This window comes from Larimichthys crocea, chromosome XVI, assembly GCF_000972845.2.
Source record: "Larimichthys crocea isolate SSNF chromosome XVI, L_crocea_2.0, whole genome shotgun sequence".
Lineage (NCBI taxonomy): Eukaryota > Metazoa > Chordata > Actinopteri > Sciaenidae > Larimichthys > Larimichthys crocea.
This window is the reverse complement of record NC_040026.1, coordinates 20,957,655-20,980,956: the sequence shown is the minus strand read 5'-3', so window position 1 is coordinate 20,980,956 and position 23,302 is coordinate 20,957,655. Positions and strand designations below refer to the sequence as shown.

General features: G+C 43.7%; 1 protein-coding gene and 1 long non-coding RNA gene across 2 annotated transcripts in view; one reads left to right on the top strand and one right to left on the bottom strand.

The window, feature by feature from the left end:
- The window catches only part of LOC113747819 (uncharacterized), a 45,376-nt gene extending 38,142 nt beyond the window's left edge, over nt 1-7,234 (bottom strand). Inside the window, exon 1 of the long non-coding RNA XR_003463911.1 lies at nt 7,070-7,234. This is a non-coding gene — a long non-coding RNA (uncharacterized LOC113747819). The remainder of the gene's footprint in view (nt 1-7,069) is intronic.
- On the top strand, nt 5,639-20,847 carry col1a1b (collagen, type I, alpha 1b). Its single transcript, XM_010749494.3, has 51 exons — nt 5,639-5,862; nt 7,089-7,283; nt 7,819-7,844; nt 7,987-8,022; nt 8,638-8,730; nt 9,147-9,215; nt 9,326-9,370; nt 9,486-9,539; nt 9,782-9,835; nt 10,070-10,123; nt 10,236-10,289; nt 10,440-10,493; nt 10,592-10,636; nt 10,744-10,797; nt 10,891-10,935; nt 11,063-11,116; nt 11,666-11,764; nt 11,857-11,901; nt 11,988-12,086; nt 12,184-12,237; nt 12,353-12,460; nt 12,644-12,697; nt 12,785-12,883; nt 12,977-13,030; nt 13,139-13,237; nt 13,455-13,508; nt 13,630-13,683; nt 13,782-13,835; nt 13,930-13,983; nt 14,083-14,127; nt 14,222-14,320; nt 15,049-15,156; nt 15,389-15,496; nt 15,725-15,778; nt 15,868-15,921; nt 16,056-16,163; nt 16,256-16,309; nt 16,419-16,472; nt 16,564-16,725; nt 16,830-16,937; nt 17,118-17,225; nt 17,346-17,399; nt 17,548-17,655; nt 17,751-17,804; nt 17,911-18,018; nt 18,115-18,168; nt 18,304-18,411; nt 18,501-18,786; nt 18,876-19,066; nt 19,167-19,409; nt 19,544-20,847. Exons 1-51 carry the CDS (start codon nt 5,781-5,783, stop codon nt 19,688-19,690), a joined length of 4,356 nt encoding a protein of 1,451 aa, XP_010747796.3. The 5' UTR covers nt 5,639-5,780; the 3' UTR covers nt 19,691-20,847.
- The last annotated feature ends 2,455 nt before the right edge of the window (nt 20,848-23,302 follow it).

The window sequence follows — 23,302 nt, the reverse complement described above, 5'->3', positions numbered from 1 at the left end:
AATAAGCCGCAGTAGTTCTTGTGTTTTTAATTTCAATCATTTCTAGACTACCATGAGAAAAACTGAACTGCTGGTCTTAGATCTTCCCCCCCGTGCCAGGGCAGCGACAAACTTATGAGTCATGATTGATGACCGACTAACCTTCTCTAAACACGTTGCCTCGGTGCCGCTTTGTACTCAACGTGCTACCCAACTCCTGATAGCCTGCTCAGTGAAACCCTTTTAGATGATGTGCCTGGTCTTCAATCAACCCAAAAGGTTTCATGTTCATACCTGCTCACTGAGCTCTATTGGCTACCTGTAGCAGCCCACATTAAATTAAAATCACTAATGATAGTCTCCAGTTCCACCTACTTGAATATGTTACCTCCTCCAATGAACGACGCCTGGCTCTGCCACCCGTACACTCGGGTCGATCCAAACTTTTCTCGTTCCTACCAGTTCCTACCAGATCAGGGGTGTCCCTCTCTACCTTCGAAAACCTCCTGAAGACCTTCAGCTCTTCAGAGAAGACCTCCTCTCCAATACTACCAACAACTGGACGTGATAAATCTATCCCCCCTCTTCAACTGTCACAGTACTTATTGCTGCACTAACATATCCTTGCCGAGCATTTTCATGGACAGTGTCTCGATTTTAACACCAACAAACAGTTTAATATGAAAACCATGTCGCAGGTCACCCTCCATCTGACATCTCTCCGCAAACGCGACTTTCGTTTCCCGCCATCTCTCCACTTGTGGACTTTAATATTAGGAAAGAGCCCCGTCAGGATTTATGAGGTGAATGTATCAGTCAATCTCCGGTGCACCAATGATTCACGTCTTTACCCATTTTTAGATTAGACAGCTCTGAGCTTCCTGACATCACGGATACAGCATACCATCGTCCTTGGTAGCTTGTTAATTCAGGTGTCTATTAGGTGTCTATAAATTATTATTTTTTAATTGTGGATAACCATTAAAGATAAACAGTATTACAGTTTGGACGTACAGCTGATAACAGCCACTTAGAATTTAAAGATATATACTGTACGCCGACTGATTTTATTTGTGATACTGTACAATTTTCCTCATCGCACCCTGTAATTTGTCTGCCTACAACGAGCTTCTGTGTAAACAAAGCATGAAATGTCTGCAAAAACCCCATCATTGAAAATAATTAAAAAAAAACATCATAATAGCCTGGAACAAAGGGTTTAACAGCAAGTAATAGTGGCCTTATGGCGGAAAAATGCCACTGAGACAACGAGTGAAAAAACAAATAAATGCCCCCTAGCACCGTAAATAAGGTGGAAGACAACGATCCTCCAGGCACTGATATAAACGAGAGACAGAGAGAGAGAGAGACAGAGAGAGAGAGAGTGAGAGAGAGAGAGAGAGAGAGGGTTTGGCTTTGTTGGAGTTTGGAGCAGCTAGAGCTCAGAGACCTACAAGTAGAAACACGTGGACAAGGCCAGGCAGATGCTACGTGTTGCTGGCTACAGCTCAGAGGCTTGCTGGGGAATGCACAGATTTGGCTTTTTTTAGTTAGTGTGCAAGCTCTGCCTGGTCTCAGTGCTGCATGTAAACCTACTAATGTGACCAGCGACAGTGTAAAGAATGGACGTCGTATGCGTAAGAGCCTTTTTGAAGCTCTGGCCACTGCCATGTTGGCAGTCCTGACTCATATTTAAAAATTCTGGCAAAGATGTGGATCATCAGCAGGCCGAATGACGCCTGGGTGCTCTAACAAGCCATCTGTGACAGCACCGACCTGTCAATCAAAGCTGCCACGCTGCATAATCTGCATAACTTTAAGCCTTAATATAATGTGAACAGGTGAGTTGTATATAAATTCACCCTCAGTACAGTTGTCATGAACGGGGAAATTAGCTACAGAGACCAAAACTGTTTTTTGTACCAGGCTGTAAACATGTTTATTTCTGCTGTGAAGTTGGACATTTGAACATGGGGACTTATGGAGGCAAGTGGATGTTTGAGGAACTGCAGTTTTCGGCTTCACTTCTGGGGCTGCTTTGAGTTAACCCCCTCCTACAAACACATGATAACCTTCCCCTATCAAGCAGCTGCAGCTTCCGTTCATAAACGCCTCTCCTAGGGAGACCTGTTTTGGTTTTATTGTGGAAAACGGTTGCATTATTCTCGTTAACAGGTAAAAAATACGCGGCAGTGACTGTGCGTACACCTTTTCCCACAATCTGTTACATCTTCGGCTCGTGCAGTCTAACAACCTGCCAGTGACAAAGTTGGAATTTCCTCGGTGGCTGCGTTCCAGTTATTTCTGTTCTCCCTCTTGTCTGTCTGACAAGGGCAAATTTCTTTTACCTTCACTAGCGACGCTGAGAGCTGTGGATTGTTTCCGTTTGTCTTGGCAGAAGACGGCACACAGAGTTTCTTCTTCTAAAATATGCAAAATATCTTGTCCACCAGTTAAAAAACATGTAGCTCGAAGCTACACTGCTAGAGATATTTGAATGTAGCATGAAACTCATATAAACTCCCTCTGAAAGGATTCCACCCAAACCACCGGTCTGAACTCTGAGAGACTCGCCACGAAAAAAAAAAAATTATATTATAGATTGCAGCAACTCCAAACACCAGAAAATTACCAGTTCTATTTTAACGGTGTCCTGTGAGCTTCGGTTTCATTTCAACTCATGGAAAGTCACTGAGAGAGAGCTGCTTAAAAGACTGATTGCATCCATTCAAAGTGCATTTTTCAGGAGTCGGGAAAACGTGAAGACAGAACACAGGCACATTTTTTATCACAGAGGGTTTCCTCTCATGAAAACAGGACTTCCCTTAAAACAACCTGAAATCAGTGATGTTCTGTAACTTTAACAATCCCCCTCTCTTGTCTGTTTCTTGTTTTGAAGGATTTTCATTGTGCACTTCAAATGTGCCTCAAACGGAAATCTCCTTCAAAACAAGTTTAAACTTAAGATAAACAATCAGTTATTTCTTTATCTAAGTAGAAAAGTGCTGTTTTTAATCCGAAAATATATGAAAATACAAGACAAGCCCAAGCCAAAATGTTCAGTTCCTCAAACGTCCACTTGAGGCTGGCTCCAGAAGTGAGTCAGTCTCCATAAGTCCCCATGTTAAAAACTTCACAGCAGAAATAAACATGTTTACAGCCTGGTACAAAAAACTGTTTTGGCGTCTATAGCTAATTTCCCCGTTCATGACAACTGTACTGAGGGTGAATTTATATACAACTCACCTGTTCACATTATATTAAGGCTTAAAGTTATGCAGGATTAAGAGCGTGGACGCTTTGATTGACAGGTAGGTGCACCAAAGATCCACGTCCACGTCTTTGCCACCACATTATGACCTTCAAAACAACACAAGCCTAAAAGTATTTTAAAAAGTGTTTATCCTGCAAAGTTGTCTTTGATTTTTACAATATCGGATCAATATGTACATTACACTGTACAGCAGGTTACATAACAGCACCTAAAATGCTCAAGAGAGGTGAACCTGCACATGAAGCGCATGCCACCTTGTAGAAAATTATCAATGAGATGAGAGATCGGCAGCTGTTTGCGTGTCTGGCAGGTGTTCGTGCAGACAGTCAGCTTTCATTAGACAGCGAACAGATGCCAAGAATCACCTGCTTAGTGCAAGTACAACCACTGACCACACAGGTTTCTGGAAACTATTCATTTTCTCTGCAGCTGAAGTCATATCAAGGCAACGTGTCTTCACTGACTGACAAGCAAAGAGGGAAAAGAATCATTTATTATAAGAAATGCTTCAGATTTAACCACAGGAAGATGTTCTGGGGGTATTTTCTGCAGCTTTTAGTCATGATAATTTCATGTGTAGTAGTATCCTTGTTAGTATGAAGCCTAACTTATGTAACATTAACTAGTAGCTACTTGAATCAGTGGACAAACAGCTGTTAATGTTATTATTTTATCAAATAAATTCACTTACAAACAGTTTCAGTTTTGCCTTGTTTGTTAGTTTTAATTAATTTCATAATCTATCGCTGTTCTATCATTATTTTCCATTATATCTTTATCTTTTCTTCTAAATAGTTTGAGTTTTTACTTGTTTAATAGCTCAGAACATTTAATACATTTTCTGTTTCTCTGTTTCTTTTTGATGCTTTGTTGATTCAGACAGTTTGCCTATGTTACATAACGACAGCTACAAGATTATGTAGCCACGTTACCTTGTATAAAGCTAATATTTAACTTACTAGTATTGTTGTTTTTACAATAATTTTCTTTTGTGTCTCTTGTTTTATTCCAAATTATTTGTGTTTTTGTTTGATAGTTAATAACATTTAATACATTATCTGTTATGGTCTTTTTGATTCAGCTAGTATGAAGTAACATAGAAGATCACAGAGGCTATTCATTTCAAGATAATGTGACAAGTCATGCTGTTAATTTCCTTTTCTCATAATAAATATATAAGGTCTGTTTGAGAACTAACACATCCCCTGAAGCTTTGTGCTCACTTACAATGAAAAAAAAGCATAAAATATTCCACAATTTAATTATTTCCACTGCTGGATCGTCTATCAAACATGCATTTCTGTTTGTGATGAATGTCTGCTAAATGTCTAATATGTACGCTCCTCATTGAGTGTCAAAAAAAGAAAGAAGAAGAATAAGACAACAGCAGAGAGTAGGGAAAGGTCAAATTGGGCCATACTGTAGTTGTAGAAGCTGCAACGTGTCCACAGTTTAACCAGACTGCTTTGTGGATATGCCAAATTTTCTTCTCCCTCTCTCCATCCCTCCCTCCCTGTGTCTAACATCATGGGATGGCCATGCCTCTTTGGGAAAAAAGTGGAATTTAACAGGGGGTTGTTTTACATGCTTCTATATTAGTGTTTAGTTTTTATAACAGAAACAAACATGAAAACAATGTATTTGTATGAAGGAGTAAGAGGAAGATACAGGTGAATCTTTGGAAACATGGCTAACATTTCATAGTGACTTCAGGTCACCAAAGGTGGTGTGAGACTGCAGATGTTTGCAGGTGCTTGATGCTCAGAAGGTGTATAGGCCCAGGTGTGTGTTATACGGGACAGCAGCGCACATATGATATTGTTTAATCGATAAACATGAGGGAGTCCATCTCCATCTGGTCTGCGCGCCGTGCGTAAATTACGCACGCCAGACATCGGTCTGAACTCATAAGTTATCATAAGATAAAGGCATTTAAATAAAATAACTTTCTCCACAAACAAACCAGTCCCCAGCATGTCCTGAACAAATTGTGAGCTACTGATAAAGTCATCCAGTCATCCAGACGATTTAAAAGAAAACCAGCTCGGCGACAGAGCGTCTCTCAGGTTGGATGCCGAAAAGACAAAACACCCTCCAAACAAAAGCCTCAATTATGGAAGAAACAGTCCACGGAGGAGAGCAGAAGATAATCAAACACGTCTGAACGGTGGAGAGCCGTCGTGTAAATGATGAGTGTCCTCATCATCCACGTTTGAGCTGAAACATGAACTTGTTTGACATGTTTGAAGACAGCCCCCTCTCTCCCTCTCTTCCTCTCTCTCTCTGGGATGAAGGAGGGACTCCTGACTTAAACATGTACAAGTTATGTGGTGCGTCCAGGACCTCCCCAAAAAGTTTTGGCATATAAAAGCCAAGCTAACTCATTTGTTTAGGCAGTAGGGAGTTTCTGCTAGGGTCTGGATTGGAGTTATACACAGACCGGACCCTACCGTGTATGAGTGGTGTCTGAGGAGAAAAAAGAGGATTCCCCCTTGCCACAAAGAATCTACATGTCTAATATTTAGACATGTTCAGCTTTGTGGATATTCGGTTAGCGCTGCTGCTCAGCGCAGCAGTGCTTTTGGCCAGAGGTCAAGGCGAGGATGATAGTAAGTATCAAACTTTCAAACTGTTTGAGTTGGGTGGCTTTTTTTTTCTGGGAGGGGGAGACTGTGGCACCATCAAGGATGTGGATAGCCTGCAAGGATGCTGAGCAGTTTGTTGGAACTGATCGTCCTCCAGTGAGCTAGAGGAGATTATGAAAGTTTTTTTTGGAGATCTGGAGGCGAATATAACTTCTTCTTATTGTGCAGTAGCAGATTCATGCTCCCTGTGCGTCTGGAGCGCAGCTGCATTGTCTCTGATGCGCAGTGACAGGACATGAGGTTCAAAGGGAGTTGAAGCAGAAGCATAAAATCATTGTTTTTTTAAAAAAAATCAAATCTTGAATATGTTTAGTTTAAAAAAAAGATATGTGCCAAAGTCTGTCGAGCACTCAGTAATTTCGAACAGTTTGTTGGAGATCCAAACGTGATAAAGTGGAACATGTTTTCAGCCTTTACAAGGTGAAACTTTCGCACTAAAGCTTCAGAAAAAAATAAATGTCACTGAATTAAAGAAAAATGTTTGGAAAAACAGACAATGGAAAAATCGTTTAAGCCTGACGTCGACAGTAAAATGGTCTAGACTCAAATTAATCACTACAGAGAGAGAGAGAGAGAGAGGAGGGTGCGGAAGATCTGTGGCGTTTTGTAGGCGAGCAACGACACCTAATGGCAAATGGTGGAATTGCGCATCCATCCTCCAAACCTCCATGACTCACCCACACATCCAGCAGCCTGAAATGTGATCAGACACACTCATAAAGTCTAAATCCGATCACATATGTTGGATAGTGATTTTCTTTCAGCTTGTTCTGCTGCACACATCTGTATCCTGACATCTGCCAGGCCCAAAATAACCTCTATAGCCAGTTTCGTCTCATTAAAGCCATAATCAAGCTAGAATGGATCTAAAATAACTTCTGTAGCCCGGGAACTCATGTTAAAGCTTGGGTTTGTCTCATTAAATGAAGCTAGAATGGAACTAAAATAACTTTTACATGGGAAAAACTGCCAAAATAAGGTTGTGGTCAATGGCCAAAGCTGGTTACTTAACAACCTTTCTACAAGCAGAGTCTGGCGTCTTGTCTTAGCCTATTGGACACACCTGGTTCCAATCTGGTCGCACACCTATGCAGGTGTAGCCAAGATTCAAGCAGCATATTGTGCAAATCAGTTTTACTGCTGTCATATCATTCAACGTTACCAAACTCACCCCTGTTCTCTCCTCTCAGGCACATTCGGCAGCTGCACATTAGATGGACAGTTGTACAACGATAAGGATGTATGGAAACCAGAGCCCTGCCAGATCTGCGTCTGCGACAGTGGAACCGTCATGTGCGACGAGGTGATCTGTGAGGACACATCCGATTGTGCCGATCCCATCATCCCAGACGGAGAGTGCTGCCCTATCTGCCCAGATACTGATGGTACACCACCTTCATCCTCCTCCTCATCCTACTACTACTACTACAATTCTGTGGTTAATTTTAGTTTTGTGGCGCCACCTAGTGCCTCTCACCTCATCTCTGGCCACCAATGGACTCGAGGCCCTAAGCCTGCCTGCCTTCCAGAGGATTTTAATACAGAAAAGAGTCGCTTTGGATTTTACCCATTTTTAAATATGAGTTCTTTTAACAATGGATTACACCTGCTCTTTGGGCGAAGCCTGACAATGAATATGTAATTTCCCAACATGCCTACCTGTGCAGTGACACTGCAGGGTGCAACAGGGCCTACACATGTCACATCTCCCAAAAACAACATAGCCCTACTAAACTTATACGAAGAAATACTGTATTTCGTGCTTGATTAGGCCTGACTCCCCGACCCCGGATCTGCTATAGATAGCTGTGATTTGTGGCTCATTGCTAGGTTTAACCTTATTTTCTAAATGTCATGACTGTGTCTCTCATTAATGTTCATGAGGTGTTGACATTTCCCTTTTCTCCGTTGGTTCTGTAGGAGCCCAGGTTCCAGATGAGTATGAGGTATTTTATTTTATTTTTGTTTGCAGTTTAGTTAGTCATCATGTCTGCTTATATTCTAGATTATGCACTTATTTTTTGTTATACTCTGAATGAAACATGCCACCACAGCGTAACCTAACCCCCTTTTTTCATCTATCCATAGAACGGAAAGGGACCCGATGGTCATAAGGGAGACATAGTAGGTTTCAGTTCATTTACACCAACCTTTTCTATCCTCCAGTGCACATAAACACCATGATAATCACTTATATTTGCTATGCTAAGACGAATTTAAGCAAGTTTAAGCAAAGGATGTTCTCAAATATGATTACTGTCAGATGCATTCGTCCCAACGACGACACATCAGCGTTTCTCTTGTTTTATACTGACTTACAAATGATGCATCTTTGATTTATTTTAAAGGCGTATGTTTGTCAAATTACCGTAACTGTGACAGTGGTGTCATATGTTTGCCGATGCCGGTAAAAGCTGCTATGTTAAAACTGCTGCTGATGACCCTTTGATAATTAGGTCACAAGGTCAACGGGTCATCGAAAGTTCAAAGGTCACCGACACAAATGATGACATAATATTGAATACCTGTAGCCAGAAATAGGAAGTAAACAAACATATATTTGAGATAATGTGACCGACATAAGAGTGTCATGTTTGCTATTAAAATTTGTCAATATGGATAATTATTTTAGAAAAATGACGCCGTCTTCTCAACGTTTATCAAGCTGCTTCTTCCTGCAATGAAAACATATAAAGAATATCGCTATAACAGACTCTGTCTTCCTGACTTTTCCAACAGGGTCCTCCCGGTCCTCCTGGCAACGATGGACTTGATGGCATGCCCGGCCTTCCAGGCCCACCCGGCCCCCCTGGCCCCCCTGGCCTTGGCGGAGTAAGTATCTCCAAGTCATCCCAATGATCTCAGGAAGTCGACTTTTGGAGATGTTTAAAATAAGATGCGACGTATGTTTCAAATGAACTCTCTCTTATTGATATGTTGCCATGAATCAATTCCTGAAACAATTATTCAGCATTTAGCACATGTTTAATAAGAAAGATCAGCTTTGCGCCAGAGAGAGGCAACCAATTTCAGCACTGGGAGTCCAGACAGCTCCCAGGTGCTCTGCAGAATATATGTAGCGCTGATCTGACCGGGTCAAATTGAAGCATTTATACCATTCAACATGTCAAACTTAACCAGAGTCAGTGCAACGGTACAAAGTGAGAACAAAAAGCACTTTTCAGGTGATGCTTTTGTGCTACATTAACTCAAGACTAAACTAATTCTTCCATCTTCTGCCCTTACAGAACTTCTCTCCTCAAATGAGCTACGTCGACCACTCCAAATCTAGCGGCCCACCTGTTCCTGGCCCAATGGTATGAAGGCAACATACCTCTATTGCTAAATAATGCTTGCAGTGTGAAGTTGCTCGTCTCATGAACACAAAAAGACAATCTAATGGCCTTTTTTTTGTCATCTTCAATAGGGTCCAATGGGTCCCCGTGGTCCTCCTGGACCCTCTGGCTCCCATGTAAGTAGTCCCTTATCAATTTTCATATTGACAATACACTGATGCCAGCTGATTATCAACTATTCTCGCACCAGACACATTGTATTAATCTGTTGTTGTTGTTGTTGTCCATCAGGGTCCTCAGGGTTTCACTGGCCCCCCTGGTGAGCCTGGTGAGCCTGGATCTACTGTGAGTATGATGAGATGTTCTACTGAGTATTGTGTTTTTTCTGTGTGTGGTTTTAAAAATTTAGCTTTATCCATGTTAATTCGGCACAACACTTTGTTTCCCTTGGTTCCCATTAGCTTACTACTTCCTGTATTCTCTGGGACACTTTCTGTTGCAAATCACGCACATCTGCACACACCACCTCCTCAACCCTTTTACATTTACATTGTTCATTTTGGTGCCATTTCTTTTGGTCTTTTTAGGGTCCCATGGGTTCTCGTGGTCCTGCTGGCCCCCCTGGAAAGAACGGAGATGATGTAAGTGGTTTACTGATTGATGCCCATTCTTCCTCAGGAGATATTTCTCAGGATATTCATGTAAAGCAAAGGAAAGATACAGCTTTATTTGGTCCTTCTAACACTTGGAAGACATTAGATTTCCTTCTCTTGCATGTCATTAATCTTTGACATTGTCTGAAGGATGCATACTGTAGTTGGTTAGGTTGGGTGATACCTCCACATACTGATCTCCACTCTGTGTGTCTTCTACAGGGTGAGCCTGGCAAACCCGGTCGCCCCGGTGAGCGTGGAGCTGCTGGCCCTCAGGTGAGTGATGCCCATTGAGGGCAAAGGTCATTAGATGGTTATACTTCCTCATGTTGTTGCAGGGGAAAAAAACCTCAATATTAACATTTATTAACTTGTTTTCCTCCTTCAGGGAGCTCGTGGATTCCCCGGAACCCCCGGACTCCCCGGCATCAAGGGACACAGAGTCCCCGGAACCCCCGGACTCCCCGGCATCAAGGGACACAGAGTGAGTTCTTTGAGGAGCTTTGAGTGCCAAAATCACAATTTTTTCCCAACTGCTGTGATGTTTTTGTAATTAACGGTGACTGACCTGAGCCTTGATTTTGTTGCACAGGGATTCAGCGGTCTGGATGGAGCTAAGGGAGATGCTGGACCTGCTGGCCCCAAGGTAGGATAGCAGGAAGTACAACAGGAATCACGTCATGGTCCAAAATCTTCTTAGTCTGTGTGAGCTCATTTTTTTTCCCCTTCTGTGTTTGTCTACAGGGAGAGGCTGGTGCCTCTGGTGAGAACGGTCTGCCCGGTGTTATGGTACGTGTTTGTATCAATTTGTTTTGATCAGATGCAACCTCATTCATATAATACATATGAAAAATGTCCTAGCATTGTAAAACTAATATTTCTTTTGTCTCCTGTAGGGTGCTCGTGGTCTTCCTGGTGAGAGAGGCCGCCCCGGACCTCCTGGCCCTGCTGTAAGCGCCGCTCCTTCACAGGCTCTTTCTTAAAGCTCTAAATTTGACACTATCTGTTCGGACACTTTTATCTAATCTCCTCCTCCTCTGCAGGGTGCTCGTGGTAATGATGGCAACACTGGCCCTGCTGGACCCCCTGTAAGTATTATTTTCACCATAAGATTATCACGTAATGCTAAAATTGAAGGGTTTATACACAATGCTTTGTAATCAGCATTCCACCATCCACCATGTCTGCTAACATCATTATCATCTATTTTTTCAGGGATCCACCGGACCCGCTGGCCCTCCTGGATTCCCCGGTGGTGCTGGAGCTAAGGTAAGTCTCCCATGACACTTACACATACATCTGACCATAACAATAGGCTGTCAAGTCAGCTTTTCTGGGCTTTATGGAGTGGTGTCCTTACAGTTTAGGAGGAACATGACTATATTTTAACTCATTCTCTCCCAGGACATGCACATTTAATAGGAAAAACCACGTGCATTAACAGTCCTGTCACCTTACTTGGACTGTAGAAGATGCAGGATCAACATCAGTGAGGGAAACTTCTCAATTCTCCATTAGCATCAGCCAGTGTGGTTGTTAAACTGAGGAGTAAATATGTGGTGAAGCCACCAGATGGCATCAGTAGACCTCTAAAGACACCTGAGCTCTGTCGCCATCAGAGAAGTCTCTCACTTATTATGATGTCACACACACACCTGGATATTTTGAGACTAGCAAAAGCAGCCAGGAAACTGGGTTATGACAAGTAAAAGTAATTTAAGACGAGTGTGGACAAACGTCTTTGGTGTTGATGTTCAAAGATTGGTGTTTTGATGACGAAGTTGCAGACTTCTGAGACATTGTTGTGTCCCATCACAGGGAGAGACTGGTCCCGCTGGAGGCCGTGGAAACGAGGGACCCCAGGGAGCCCGTGGTGAGCCTGGTAACCCAGGACCCTCTGGACCTGCTGGACCTGCTGTGAGTAGATACAGATACTTGAACTTTCGTGTAGGCATTCTTTTATTTTTGTTGATTTTCGTAAACATTTTCTTTCTTTCCTCTCTCAACAGGGTGCCTCCGGATCTGATGGTCAGGCTGGTGCTAAGGGTTCTCCTGTGAGTATCATACTTATTGATCACATTTATTACTACTTGAATCCTGCACACGAGGTGTTCTGACACGCTGACTCTCCATCCCATAGGGTGCTGCCGGTATTGCTGGTGCTCCTGGTTTCCCCGGTGCTCGTGGTCCTGCTGGAGCTCAGGGAGCTGTTGGTGCTCCTGGTCCCAAGGGTAACACTGTGAGTAGACAATTGATTGTGCAAAGTTTTGGTTTCAGTGCATGTTGTTTTTCACCGTTTCACAGCTTAAATGTAATGTGTGTGTTTCTGCCAACAGGGTGACCATGGACCTTCTGGTCCTAAGGGAGAGCCTGGTGCCAAGGGAGAGCCTGTAAGTTTCGAAATAACACACACACACACACACATATTGCCTTTAATTTGCAGTTCTGTATCTTTTTAAAATTTTTTACACGCTTTTCTAAATTCAACCTGTCTTTCTTTTTCAGGGCCCCGCTGGAGTTCAGGGACTTGCTGGCCCCTCTGGTGAGGAGGGAAAGAGAGGAGGTCGTGGTGAGCCCGGTGGTGCTGGACCTCGTGGACCCCCTGGAGAGCGCGTATGTTATACCTCAGCTTTCACATCAACTGCTGTCAGATAGCGTAGTTGCCACTGAGCAGGAGAACAAACTATATTCTGCACATTTAAAGTATGTTAAATTCCCAGGGGGATTAAACCCCTTCAGTCTGAGCATTTCCACCACAGTTACTGACTTGGTTGGTGTGTATGTTTCTCCGTTTAGGGTGCCCCTGGTGCTCGTGGTTTCCCTGGTGCTGATGGAGCTGCTGGTGGCAAGGTGAGTTAATGAATCTACCCATCAGAAAACAATTGTCATGACTTGTGGAGATTTCTCCTGAATCTTCTTCACTTATCCAATAAATAGGGAGCCCCCGGTGAGCGTGGTTCCCCTGGCCCATTGGGAGCTCAGGGAGCCACTGGTGAGGCTGGAAACCCCGGCGGTCCTGGTGCCCCTGGATCCAAGGTGAGTTTTCTTAGGTGCAACATTTCTGTGTTCTTGAAGCGCCACTCTTTTACCTTTAAACTCACTCTATCTTTGTTTGCCTTCCCTCCATAGGGTATGACCGGTAGCCCTGGAAGCCCCGGCCCTGATGGCAAAGCTGGACCTGCTGTAAGTTCTGACTCATAAATAGTTTCTGATTCAAGACATGTTTATTAAGAAGAACTCTGATCATGACAGGAGTGGCTTTTTGTTCACTGTTCTTCTGATGATCTTTAGGGTATCGCTGGAGCTGATGGACGCCCTGGACCTCCTGGCCCCGGTGGATCCAGAGGACTGCCCGGAGTTATGGGATTCCCCGGACCCAAGGGAGTCACTGTGAGTTTACCACCCCACTTATTTTGCTTTGAAATGCAAGAATAAATGTTGTCCACAAGGTGCATTCATAGGGGTAACTGTTTGTTAATCCCTTTGTTAATCTCATACATGCCATGTAGTTGAAAAAATCACTCTGCTCTGCAAGAAATCAACAATATCTATGTTGTTGTTCACTGAAATTTAATAGGAGTACTGATGCATTGGCTCTATTTAACAGGGCGAGTCTGGAAAGCCTGGTGAGAGAGGTGGTGCTGGTCCTGGTGGCCCCGTTGTAAGTACTTAAACTATACTGATCCAACTCTATCCTCTATAAGATATCTATCAAAACAAAGATGCAAAAAACCTGCATAAAAACAGTCGATAATTGGTTTGGGTAATGTTTTTGTTCACAGGGTGCTCCTGGTAAAGATGGTGACGTTGGTGCTCCTGGACCTTCCGGTCCTGCTGTACGTTCCTTCTTATTTTTTTTTTAAACCATAAAAAGAAGTTTCCTTTAATAAGTTTTAATGTTTCTCATCATTCAGTTTGCTTCTCTCTATTTCAGGGACCTGCTGGAGAGAAGGGAGAGCAGGGACCTGCTGGTTCTGCCGGATTCCAGGCAGGTTTTTTTTTTTTTTTTTTAAGATTGAGTATGTGAGTCTTTTGTTTTTGTTTATATATTTCTGAGCTGACACTGAGTCTTCCAAATGCAGGGTCTTCCCGGACCCCAAGGTGCTACTGGTGAGACTGGCAAGCCTGGTGAGCAGGTAAGAATCACAAGGGAAACGCGAATGCACACATTTAAATGTTGATTTTTTTAAAGTTTCAAGATGTCAATGGTTGTCCTTTCTTCCTCTGTTGTTTAGGGTGCCCCTGGTGAGGGTGGACCCCCTGGACCATCTGGACCAAGAGTGAGTATCTCCTACATTTTTCTCATCCATGGTAAACACCGTTCCTCTTGTCTTTAGCTAAAACTGACTGACCATCTGATCTTCTCTCCCTTAGGGCGACAGAGGTTTCCCTGGTGAGCGCGGATCCCCCGGCGTCGCTGGCCCAACTGGACCCCGTGGTGCTGCTGGCCCTGCTGGTAACGATGGTGCTAAGGTGGGTTAATAAGAAGTCCTCAAACACTGACCTAAGATGTCCATTTGTTTTTTAGTAAATCTTAATTTTCAGCCTGCAACACAAACATACATTTTATATAGGTTATTTAAGCTGTTAAGATATATAATTTTAATCATGAATATGTGCAAAAATATCAGTTTATAATAGACAAGTCATTTTGCACCAAAAAAAGAGGCAACCAATATGTCTGCACGGTAACAATACACAATGACAGCAAGATAATACACACCATATGATCCCCTTCTTTACATCCAGCGTACATCCATGCACATTTATAGCTGACACGGTCCAAAAGACAAATGTATGAACTGACAAATCATCCGTTGTAGCCGTTGATTCTTTTCTCTTTGTTGATATAAACACATTTGCATTCATTCATCTATGTTTACTGTTTTTCAACCCAGACCTTGGTTTTTGTCTGACATTTTCAAACATGAATCTTGCAGATTTTAGCTTTACTTTTGCATAACCAGGCCTCAAAACAACACTGTCCATCCTTTATTTTATTTTATGCAGCTAATGGGGGAAAAAACAAGGGATTGAAAAGCATGGTTTAGATAAAAAAATTCTCATTATCATGATTACCATCCTTAAGTTTTGTCTGCTGTGTATTGCAAATATCACTGGATTGTTTACTTGCAGCGAATTGAGTATTACCAGCTGACATTAATGTGTATTTTTCTGTTTTTCTTTGTGTGCTTGCGCAGGGAGAGCCTGGTGCTAATGGTGCCCCCGGTGGTCAGGGATCTCCTGGTATGCAGGGAATGCCCGGTGAGCGCGGAGCTGCTGGTCTCCCCGGTGCCAAGGGAGAGAGAGTAAGTTTCACAGCTGTAAAACTATTAAATATGTTGTTTGAATTAAATTTTTAATATGTAAGATACAAACTAAACCCAAGTTGTTAGTATTTATTGTGACTAATTGCGATTAAATTATTATTAAAGTAGTTCAAGCAAGTCAAGAAGTTGAGAATCAGCTGATCAACCATGAATTCATCTGGAATATATTTAGCATCTTGCGCCTTTTCTAAATAAACTTTTATTTCTTCAGGGAGATGCCGGAGCCAAGGGAGCTGATGGTGTCACTGGCAAAGATGGCAATCGTGGTATGACTGGTGCTATTGGAGTGCCTGGACCTCCTGGTGCTCAGGGTGAGAAGGTAAGAGCAGACATAACTTCATTGTCCATGATCTTTATTCATATGCATTTATATACCATCATCATGTCAAGAATTCACTTCTATTTGTCCAAACTTTGACGTCAATATTTTAAATTAAATTTGGTTTCTTGGCCCAGATTTCCTCTTTGTGAATGAAATAACTTGTTAAGACTCGCAAGCAACTTGTCCACTGACCTCCTGTTGCTCTCATTTACCTTCTGGTTTTAGGGTGAGCCTGGTGCCGTTGGAGTTTCTGGACCTTCTGGACCTCGTGGTGCCCCTGTAAGTTCTTCTTCAAACACAATCATGACATATGTTGCGTATTTATGACTGAATGACCCTAAATCTTCTCATCTTGATACTTTAAACAGGGTGAGCGTGGAGAGACTGGACCTGCTGGACCTGCTGGATTCGCTGGACCTCCTGTAAGAATCTCACACATTATACCAAAAATGATATCTTCCCACAGATTTACATGCTTTCTATTATGCTGACGAGTATGAGTAAAACAGGCACAAGAAAGCATGTGTTGAACTCTTCTCTTGCCCTCCAACCTTAGGGTGCTGATGGTCAGCCTGGTGCCAAGGGAGAGACTGGTGACACTGGACCCAAGGGAGATGCTGGTGCTCCTGGACCTGGTGGACCTGTTGGAGCTGCTGGTCCTCAGGTAGGTCCACATGTCATAAAACACCTGAGTACCAGCAACAGTTCAGATTACCCGTCTTTCATCTTTCACTTACAAATGTCTTTTGTCAACAGGGACCTGCTGGTCCTCCTGGACCCAAAGGTGCTCGTGGTGGTGCTGGATCTCCTGTAAGTATCCCATTAGCATGTGAGATTTTGTAGCATTAGATGACTCTCTGCAACAATGATGCTCATCTCCTTTGTCTCTTTGTGTGTGTGTGTGTGTGTGTGTGTGTAGGGTGCTACTGGTTTCCCTGGACCTGCTGGCAGAGTTGGACCCCCTGGCCCCTCTGTAAGTTCTACCTAGTCCGTATGACCAGCAGTAATAACCAACACAAGCATGTCTGTAGTCCCATCCTGACAATCCCACTGTATGTGTCCAGGGAGTTGCTGGAGCCCCCGGACCCGCCGGACCCGTTGGCAAAGATGGAGCAAGAGGAGGCCGTGGTGAGACTGGTCCTGCTGGTCGCCCTGGTGAGGCTGGTGCTGCTGGACCTGCAGGACCTAGTGGAGACAAGGGATCTCCTGGTGCTGATGGTTCCGCTGTGAGTGCCCGCTATAATCCTGCAATAGATGTTCTTAAAATGCACTACAGTGATCTGTTTTCCGTTATGTGCTTGCTAACTGGCCACTCTGTCGTTCTGTGCAGGGTCCTGCTGGTATCCCCGGACCCCAAGGTATTGCTGGACAGCGTGGTATTGTAGGTCTCCCTGGACAGCGTGGAGAGCGTGGTTTCCCTGGTCTGCCTGGACCTTCTGTGAGTATTCACCATGACCATGAGTGTATTCTGCTAAATAGCTACAAGTAAACATAGAATATTGTTTCCTTTCAATTAGGACAGGGCAGTTTTGTCCTGTGATTACTTTAATGTCCTGATATTATTCCCTCAGAGCCTCCATAGGCATGCAGAGAACTGACATCTCCTGTTTTTCCTCAGGGTGAGCCTGGAAAGCAGGGACCTTCTGGACTTGTTGGTGAGCGTGGACCCCCCGGACCCGCTGGACCCCCTGGACTGTCTGGTGCTCCCGGAGAGGCTGGTCGTGAGGTATTAGACCTTATTTTGCTGCATTTATTGGCCCTGATGAACACCACAGAATGGCCTCCCTAGCATGTAGCTAACCATTGAACCTTATGGTGACTGACCATCTTTGCTGCTTGTTCACAGGGATCTGCCGGTCACGATGGTGCCCCTGGTCGCGATGGAGTTACTGGCCCCAAGGTAACCCTCCTCCTCATTCTCAAGCCTCACATAATATAGAAATACTTAACCTTTGCTACGTTTAGCTGAGCCATTTAATCTTTAGCTCAGCATGGCTTCCCAGTTTGCCTGTAGCTACATTGTCTCACTGGACTTTTGCATCTTATAGGGAGACCGTGGTGAGTCTGGTATGTCTGGACCCCCAGGACCTCCTGGCACTCCTGGTGCCCCCGGAGGTGTCGGCCCCTCTGGCAAGGCTGGAGACCGTGGAGAGACTGTAAGCCCCCCTTCCTGCTTATCCTGAGTCTTTTGAAAAATATAACTGACAGTGCAGATAACTTTTAATTTTATTGTGATCTGATTTTCCTTTAGGGTGCTGGTGGTCCTGCTGGCCCCGCTGGTCCTGCTGGTGTCCGTGGTCCTGCTGTACGTGCATCAATAACATATATAAACATAATACCTTCTGACATATTGCTCCAGTCTTGGTCGACTGCTGATTGTACTATATTGACCTCCTGTTTCTGCCTATCAGGGACCTGCTGGTTCAAAGGGAGATAGAGGAGAGGCTGGTGAGGCTGGAGAGAGAGGCCACAAGGGACACAGAGGATTCACTGGCATGCAGGGTCTGCCCGGACCTGCTGTAAGTAACTGTTTCAGAGTGGTGGAGAAGCAAGGAAATGTTAATAGAAGACTGCACTTCATTGGATATTTAAATATTCACTTCTTCTGCCTCTAGGGACCTGCTGGAGAGAGAGGACCCGCTGGTGCCTCTGGACCCGCTGGACCTAGAGTAAGTATATAGTAATCTGTTTTACAAGTAGTTATTTACACAAAATTCATCACTAATGGGGTACTTGGAGAGTAGGTCTTCCTCATATGCTAATTATTGACTCATTTAAGTGATCATGTGGCTACTGCTCAATAGGGACCCGCTGGAGCTTCTGGCGTTGCTGGTAAGGATGGCATGAACGGTCTGCCCGGACCCATTGGACCCCCTGGACCTCGCGGTCGCAACGGAGAGATGGGCCCTGCTGTAAGTCATGCTACGTTCTTTGTTCTAATAAAATATTCAGACACTTCAAATGTGTCTGCAGTCTATGAACACATGGTGTCTCCAAACAGGGTCCTCCTGGACCTCCCGGACCTGCTGGACCCCCTGGACCTCCTGGCGGTGGATTCGACTTCGTCAGCCAGCCTCTTCAGGAGAAGGCACCCGATCCCTACCGTGGTGGCGGACACTACCGCGCTGATGACCCCAACATGATGCGCGATCGCGACATGGAGGTTGACACCACCCTCAAGACCCTGACCCAGAAGGTCGAGAAGATCCGCAGCCCCGACGGTACCCAGAAGAGCCCTGCTCGCATGTGCCGTGACCTGAGGATGTGCCACCCTGAGTGGAAGAGCGGTGAGTGCAGATCAGAGCAGTTTAATATGTAACAAGCATAACATAATGACGGGTTCACACTCAAACTGCTTTATGCTCCTGTGTTACAGGCATGTACTGGGTTGACCCCAACCAGGGATCTCCTCTTGATGCCATCAAGGTCCACTGCAACATGGAGACTGGTGAGACTTGCATCTACCCCGCCGATTCCAGCGTTCCCATGAAGAACTGGTACCTCAGCAAGAACGTCAGAGACAAGAAGCACGTCTGGTTCAGCGAGTCCATGACCGGTGGATTCCAGGTAAGATGGCAAAAAAAGTTTCCTGCATCAATAAAATCATCCTCACGACCCAACAAACCTTAAAATGTGTACCCTTCTCCTCCCTCCCTCCACCGTGCAGTTCCAGTATGGCGTCGATGGAGCTGATTCCGAGGATGTCAGCATCCAGATGACCTTCATGCGCCTGATGTCCAACCAGGCCTCTCAGAACATCACATACCACTGCAAGAACAGCATTGCCTACATGGACTCTGCCACCGGCAACCTGAAGAAGGCTCTTCTTCTCCAGGGCTCCAACGACGTTGAGATCAGAGCCGAGGGCAACAGCCGCTTCACATACAGCGTCAGCGAGGATGGCTGCACGGTGAGTTCTCTCTCTGTTTGTCCCGGCAAATTTGTAAAACCAGCTCTCAGAGGAGCAAGATTTTGATCCTTGTGCAAAAGATTTTACTTTTCTGAGCCATATCTGACCTTTTCTCTTTTTGTTCCTCTCCACAGTCACACACTGGGTCATGGGGCAAGACAGTCATCGACTACAAGACATCAAAAACATCCCGCCTGCCCATCATTGACATTGCTCCTATGGATGTTGGTGCACCTGATCAGGAGTTTGGCGTCGAAGTTGGCCCCGTCTGCTTCTTGTAAAAATGAAAGAAATATGGACATGACATTGTTGTTTTTTTTCTAGCAGTCATCTCTAAATCCTTTTTTCTATGCATTCAAAACTCATTCGGCTGCCATTGGTCCACATGCTTAAAACCACTCTACTGAAGACGGTGTTTATGTTTTTCCAATCATGAGAAGTTTTTGGGACTGCTACTTCAACCAAAACCAACCACAAGGACACTTTAAAAAGAATCTTTTGTTTCCACTGGCAACAAGAAAATAATATATACTTGTGTAAAATTTCCCCCTGGAGATTGAGAAAAAAAAAAAAAAAGATGCACACACGCAATGAAACACAGGTGACTTTTGCCATTTTCTACCACTGCGGAAGGACATTGAAAACAACAAATGATATGTACCATTTTCCTGGTGTTAAATAAATTGTAAAAAGTGTGAAGTGTCTTCTTGTTCTAAATTCATGACAAAAACACCTGCTCAGACAAAACCAGCAAAAAAGAACAAAGACAAACAAAAACAAAAAAGTTCACCTTCATTGCAATATGTAGATGGCTACCTCAAAACAAGAAGTCACCCCGAGTTTTTTCTTAAACGAAAAGGGTATCTTTTACACGAGTGGAGAAATCAAAAACATTCAAAGGTGCTATTACCATTTCAACGAGGTCCAGTTATTGGTGTTTGATGGTGAAACTCTCACTGTCATACTGTCATTTTTTACCACTAATGCCTGCAGAACCTTTGGTGCTACTAAATTGACTCTTGTTGTCTATGCAGTGCAATTGTTTTCTTCTTCAAGTGTTTGATTTTAAAAAATAGAGGTCCTCAGAAAAGGTGATCTCTGAAGATGTAATGCATGTCTTTGTAGATAAAAAAAAAGCAAGTGACTCTGGTTCAATATCATTTCCCTGCCCATGTGTTCAGTGTTGATCCTTCTGTCTGTTTGCCCCTGTGGAAAACTCAATTTCACTAAAAAAAAAAGAGAAAAAACAGCACACATCTCCCACCCTGTTGTTAATGTTGTTTGTTGATGTCTTTCGCGAAGGGTTTCTTAAAAAAGAATTTGAAGCAGACCCACTTTCATGGTTTAAAAGAGAGATTCTGTACTTATTTTGTACATGTATAATAAATTGAGATGTTTTTAATTATTATGGGTGCTGAAATAAAGCATGTGAAGTGGTCTACTCAGTGGCTGAGTTTTCACTGTCCTGTTTTGCAACTGTTGTGAAACTGAAATCAGATGTTAGGATGTTAGGAAAGCTAGTTCATTTACTGAAGCTGCATTTCACATTCTCAGAGACACCCCCTCCTGTTAGGTCGTTCATGCTCCTGTGCTGAAAGATCAGGAATCAACTGTTCCACAACAGTTGCACTGAGTACATTTCTGTTGAGCAGCAGTGAAAACAAGGCCAATATCAAATACTCTAACCTGGCTTCTCTTCATCGATACACACATAACAACACCCACCTCCAAATTCCTTCAGAAATCCGAGCTAAAACTGTGCAGAATGCAGCCCAACCGCAAAAAAAATCTAATAATATTAATCAGACGTGCAGCCATTGCGGTTTTTTGGTTTTTATCTCCACAGTGACTCAAAAATAGAGAGTTTCGCATGAGAAAGAAGTTTGTCCTCAGCCCAAACAGGAGAGGAGATGTGTGCCTATAAAGAAATGAGCTCCCAAATCAGATGAAGATACACCAGCGACATCTTCTGGACTCCTAGTGCAACAACATCAGCTTTAAAGGGTAGTTCGACACTGAATCAAAAGGATCTGAAACCTTATGAGTATGTTGTTGCGCTCGAGATCGGTCTTGGTCTTGAGACAAGACCACTTTTTAAAGGTCTCCTATTGGAACCGACTGCATTTTTTCTCGGTCTTGTCTTGGTCTCAGACAAAGAGGACACAAAGAGGAAGTTCAAGACCAGAAATGTGGGGATGTCATTTAACTGTCTGGTAGAAGGCATCATCCAGATCCTCTGGGGTAAAGGTTTTTATGGCTATTAGCTACCTAAATAGGCTAAATACTGTCTGGTCTTGGTCTCAGTTTAGTTGGTCTAGACTACAGCATTGTCTGAAACTGCTCCTGAAACTTTTAGCCTTCACACATTTTGCCTTTTCTGAGTCCTTTAATCGCTTTACATGCTGAATCTCTGAGATAAACTGCATTAGATGCAACACTACAAGGCCTTTGGACCAGAATTGCATATATATAGTGGACTACAAGGTCGACCTTAGGCTTTTGGTTGCCCTAAACAGGACTTTGTTTGTGGCCCCAAAACGCTCACTGTGTCGGCCCTGGTTGACCCCAAGCATTCACTATCCAGCCTAGTTGAGTAAAACTCTGGAAGATATCCAGTTGATTTCTAATTTGGATGGCTGTTTTTGCTCGGACAAGTTGTTTCACAGCCAGTACGAACAGCAGGAATGATTGCAGCCAGCGAAACCTTTAGTTTCAGTGTCTGTGAGGGCAGCTGATTATTAGGGCCCGAGCACGAAACCGTGCGAAGCCCTATTGTATTTCCAATGTTTATTATTTTTTTTTTTATTCTTTTTTTTATTTTTCTTCTTCACATTCTCAGAGACACCCCTCCTGTTAGGTCGTGCATGCTCCTGTGCTGAAAGATCAGGAATCAACTGTTCCACAACAGTGCACTGAGTACATTTCTGTTGAGCAGCAGTGAAAACAAGGCCAATATCAAATACTCTAACCTGGCTACTCTTCATCGATACACACATAACAACACCCACCTCCAAATTCCTTCAGAAATCGAGCTAAAACGGCAGAATGCAGCCCAACCGCAAAAAAAACTAATAATATTAATCAGACGTGCAGCCATTGCGGTTTTTTGGTTTTTTATCTCCACAGTGACTCAAAAATAGAGAGTTTCGCATGAGAAAGAAGTTTGTCCTCAGCCCAAACAGGAGAGGAGATGTGTGCCTATAAAGAAATGAGCTCCCAAATCAGATGAAGAACACCAGCGACATCTTCTGGACTCCTAGTGCAACAACATCAGCTTTAAGGGAGTTCGACACTGAATCAAAAGGACTAAAACCTTATGAGTATGTTGTTGCGCTCGAATCGGTCTTGGTCTTGAGACAAGACCACTTTTTAAAGGTCTCCAATTGGAACCGAACTGCATTTTTTCCTCGGTCTTGTCTTGGTCTCAGACAAAGAGGACACAAGAGGAAGTTCAAGACCAGAAATGTTGGGATGTCATTTAAATGTCTGGTAGGAGGCATCATCCAGATCCTCTGGGGTAAAAGTTTTTATGGATATTAGCTACCTAAATAGGCTATATACTGTCTGGTCTTGGTCCTTGTCTCAGTTTAGTTGGTCTAGACTACAGCATTGTCTGAAACTGCTACTGAAACTTTTAGCCTTCACACATTTTGCCTTTTTATGAGTCCTTTAATCGCTTTACGTGCTGAATCTCTGAGATAAACTGCATGAGCAACATTACAAGGCCTGTGACCAGAATTGCATACAAGGTCCACCTTAGGCTTTTGGTTGCCCTAAACAGGACTTTGTTTGTGGCCCCAAAACGCTCACTGTGTCGGCCCTGGTTGACCCCAAGCATTCGCTATCCAGCCTAGTTGAGTAAAATCTGGAAGATATCCAGTTGATTCTAAGTT

What these genes read in the sequence shown, in the direction of transcription:
- col1a1b (XM_010749494.3), top strand. Translation starts at nt 5,781, where the DNA reads ATGTTCAGCTTTGTGGATATTCGGTTAGCGCTGCTGCTCAGCGCAGCA. An exon ending in CACCTGTTCCTGGCCCAATG is followed by an intron (nt 9,216 to 9,325) that starts GTATGAAGGCAA and finishes CATCTTCAATAG; the next exon opens with GGTCCAATGGGTCCCCGTGG. An exon ending in CTGGTTCTGCCGGATTCCAG is followed by an intron (nt 13,836 to 13,929) that starts GCAGGTTTTTTT and finishes TTCCAAATGCAG; the next exon opens with GGTCTTCCCGGACCCCAAGG.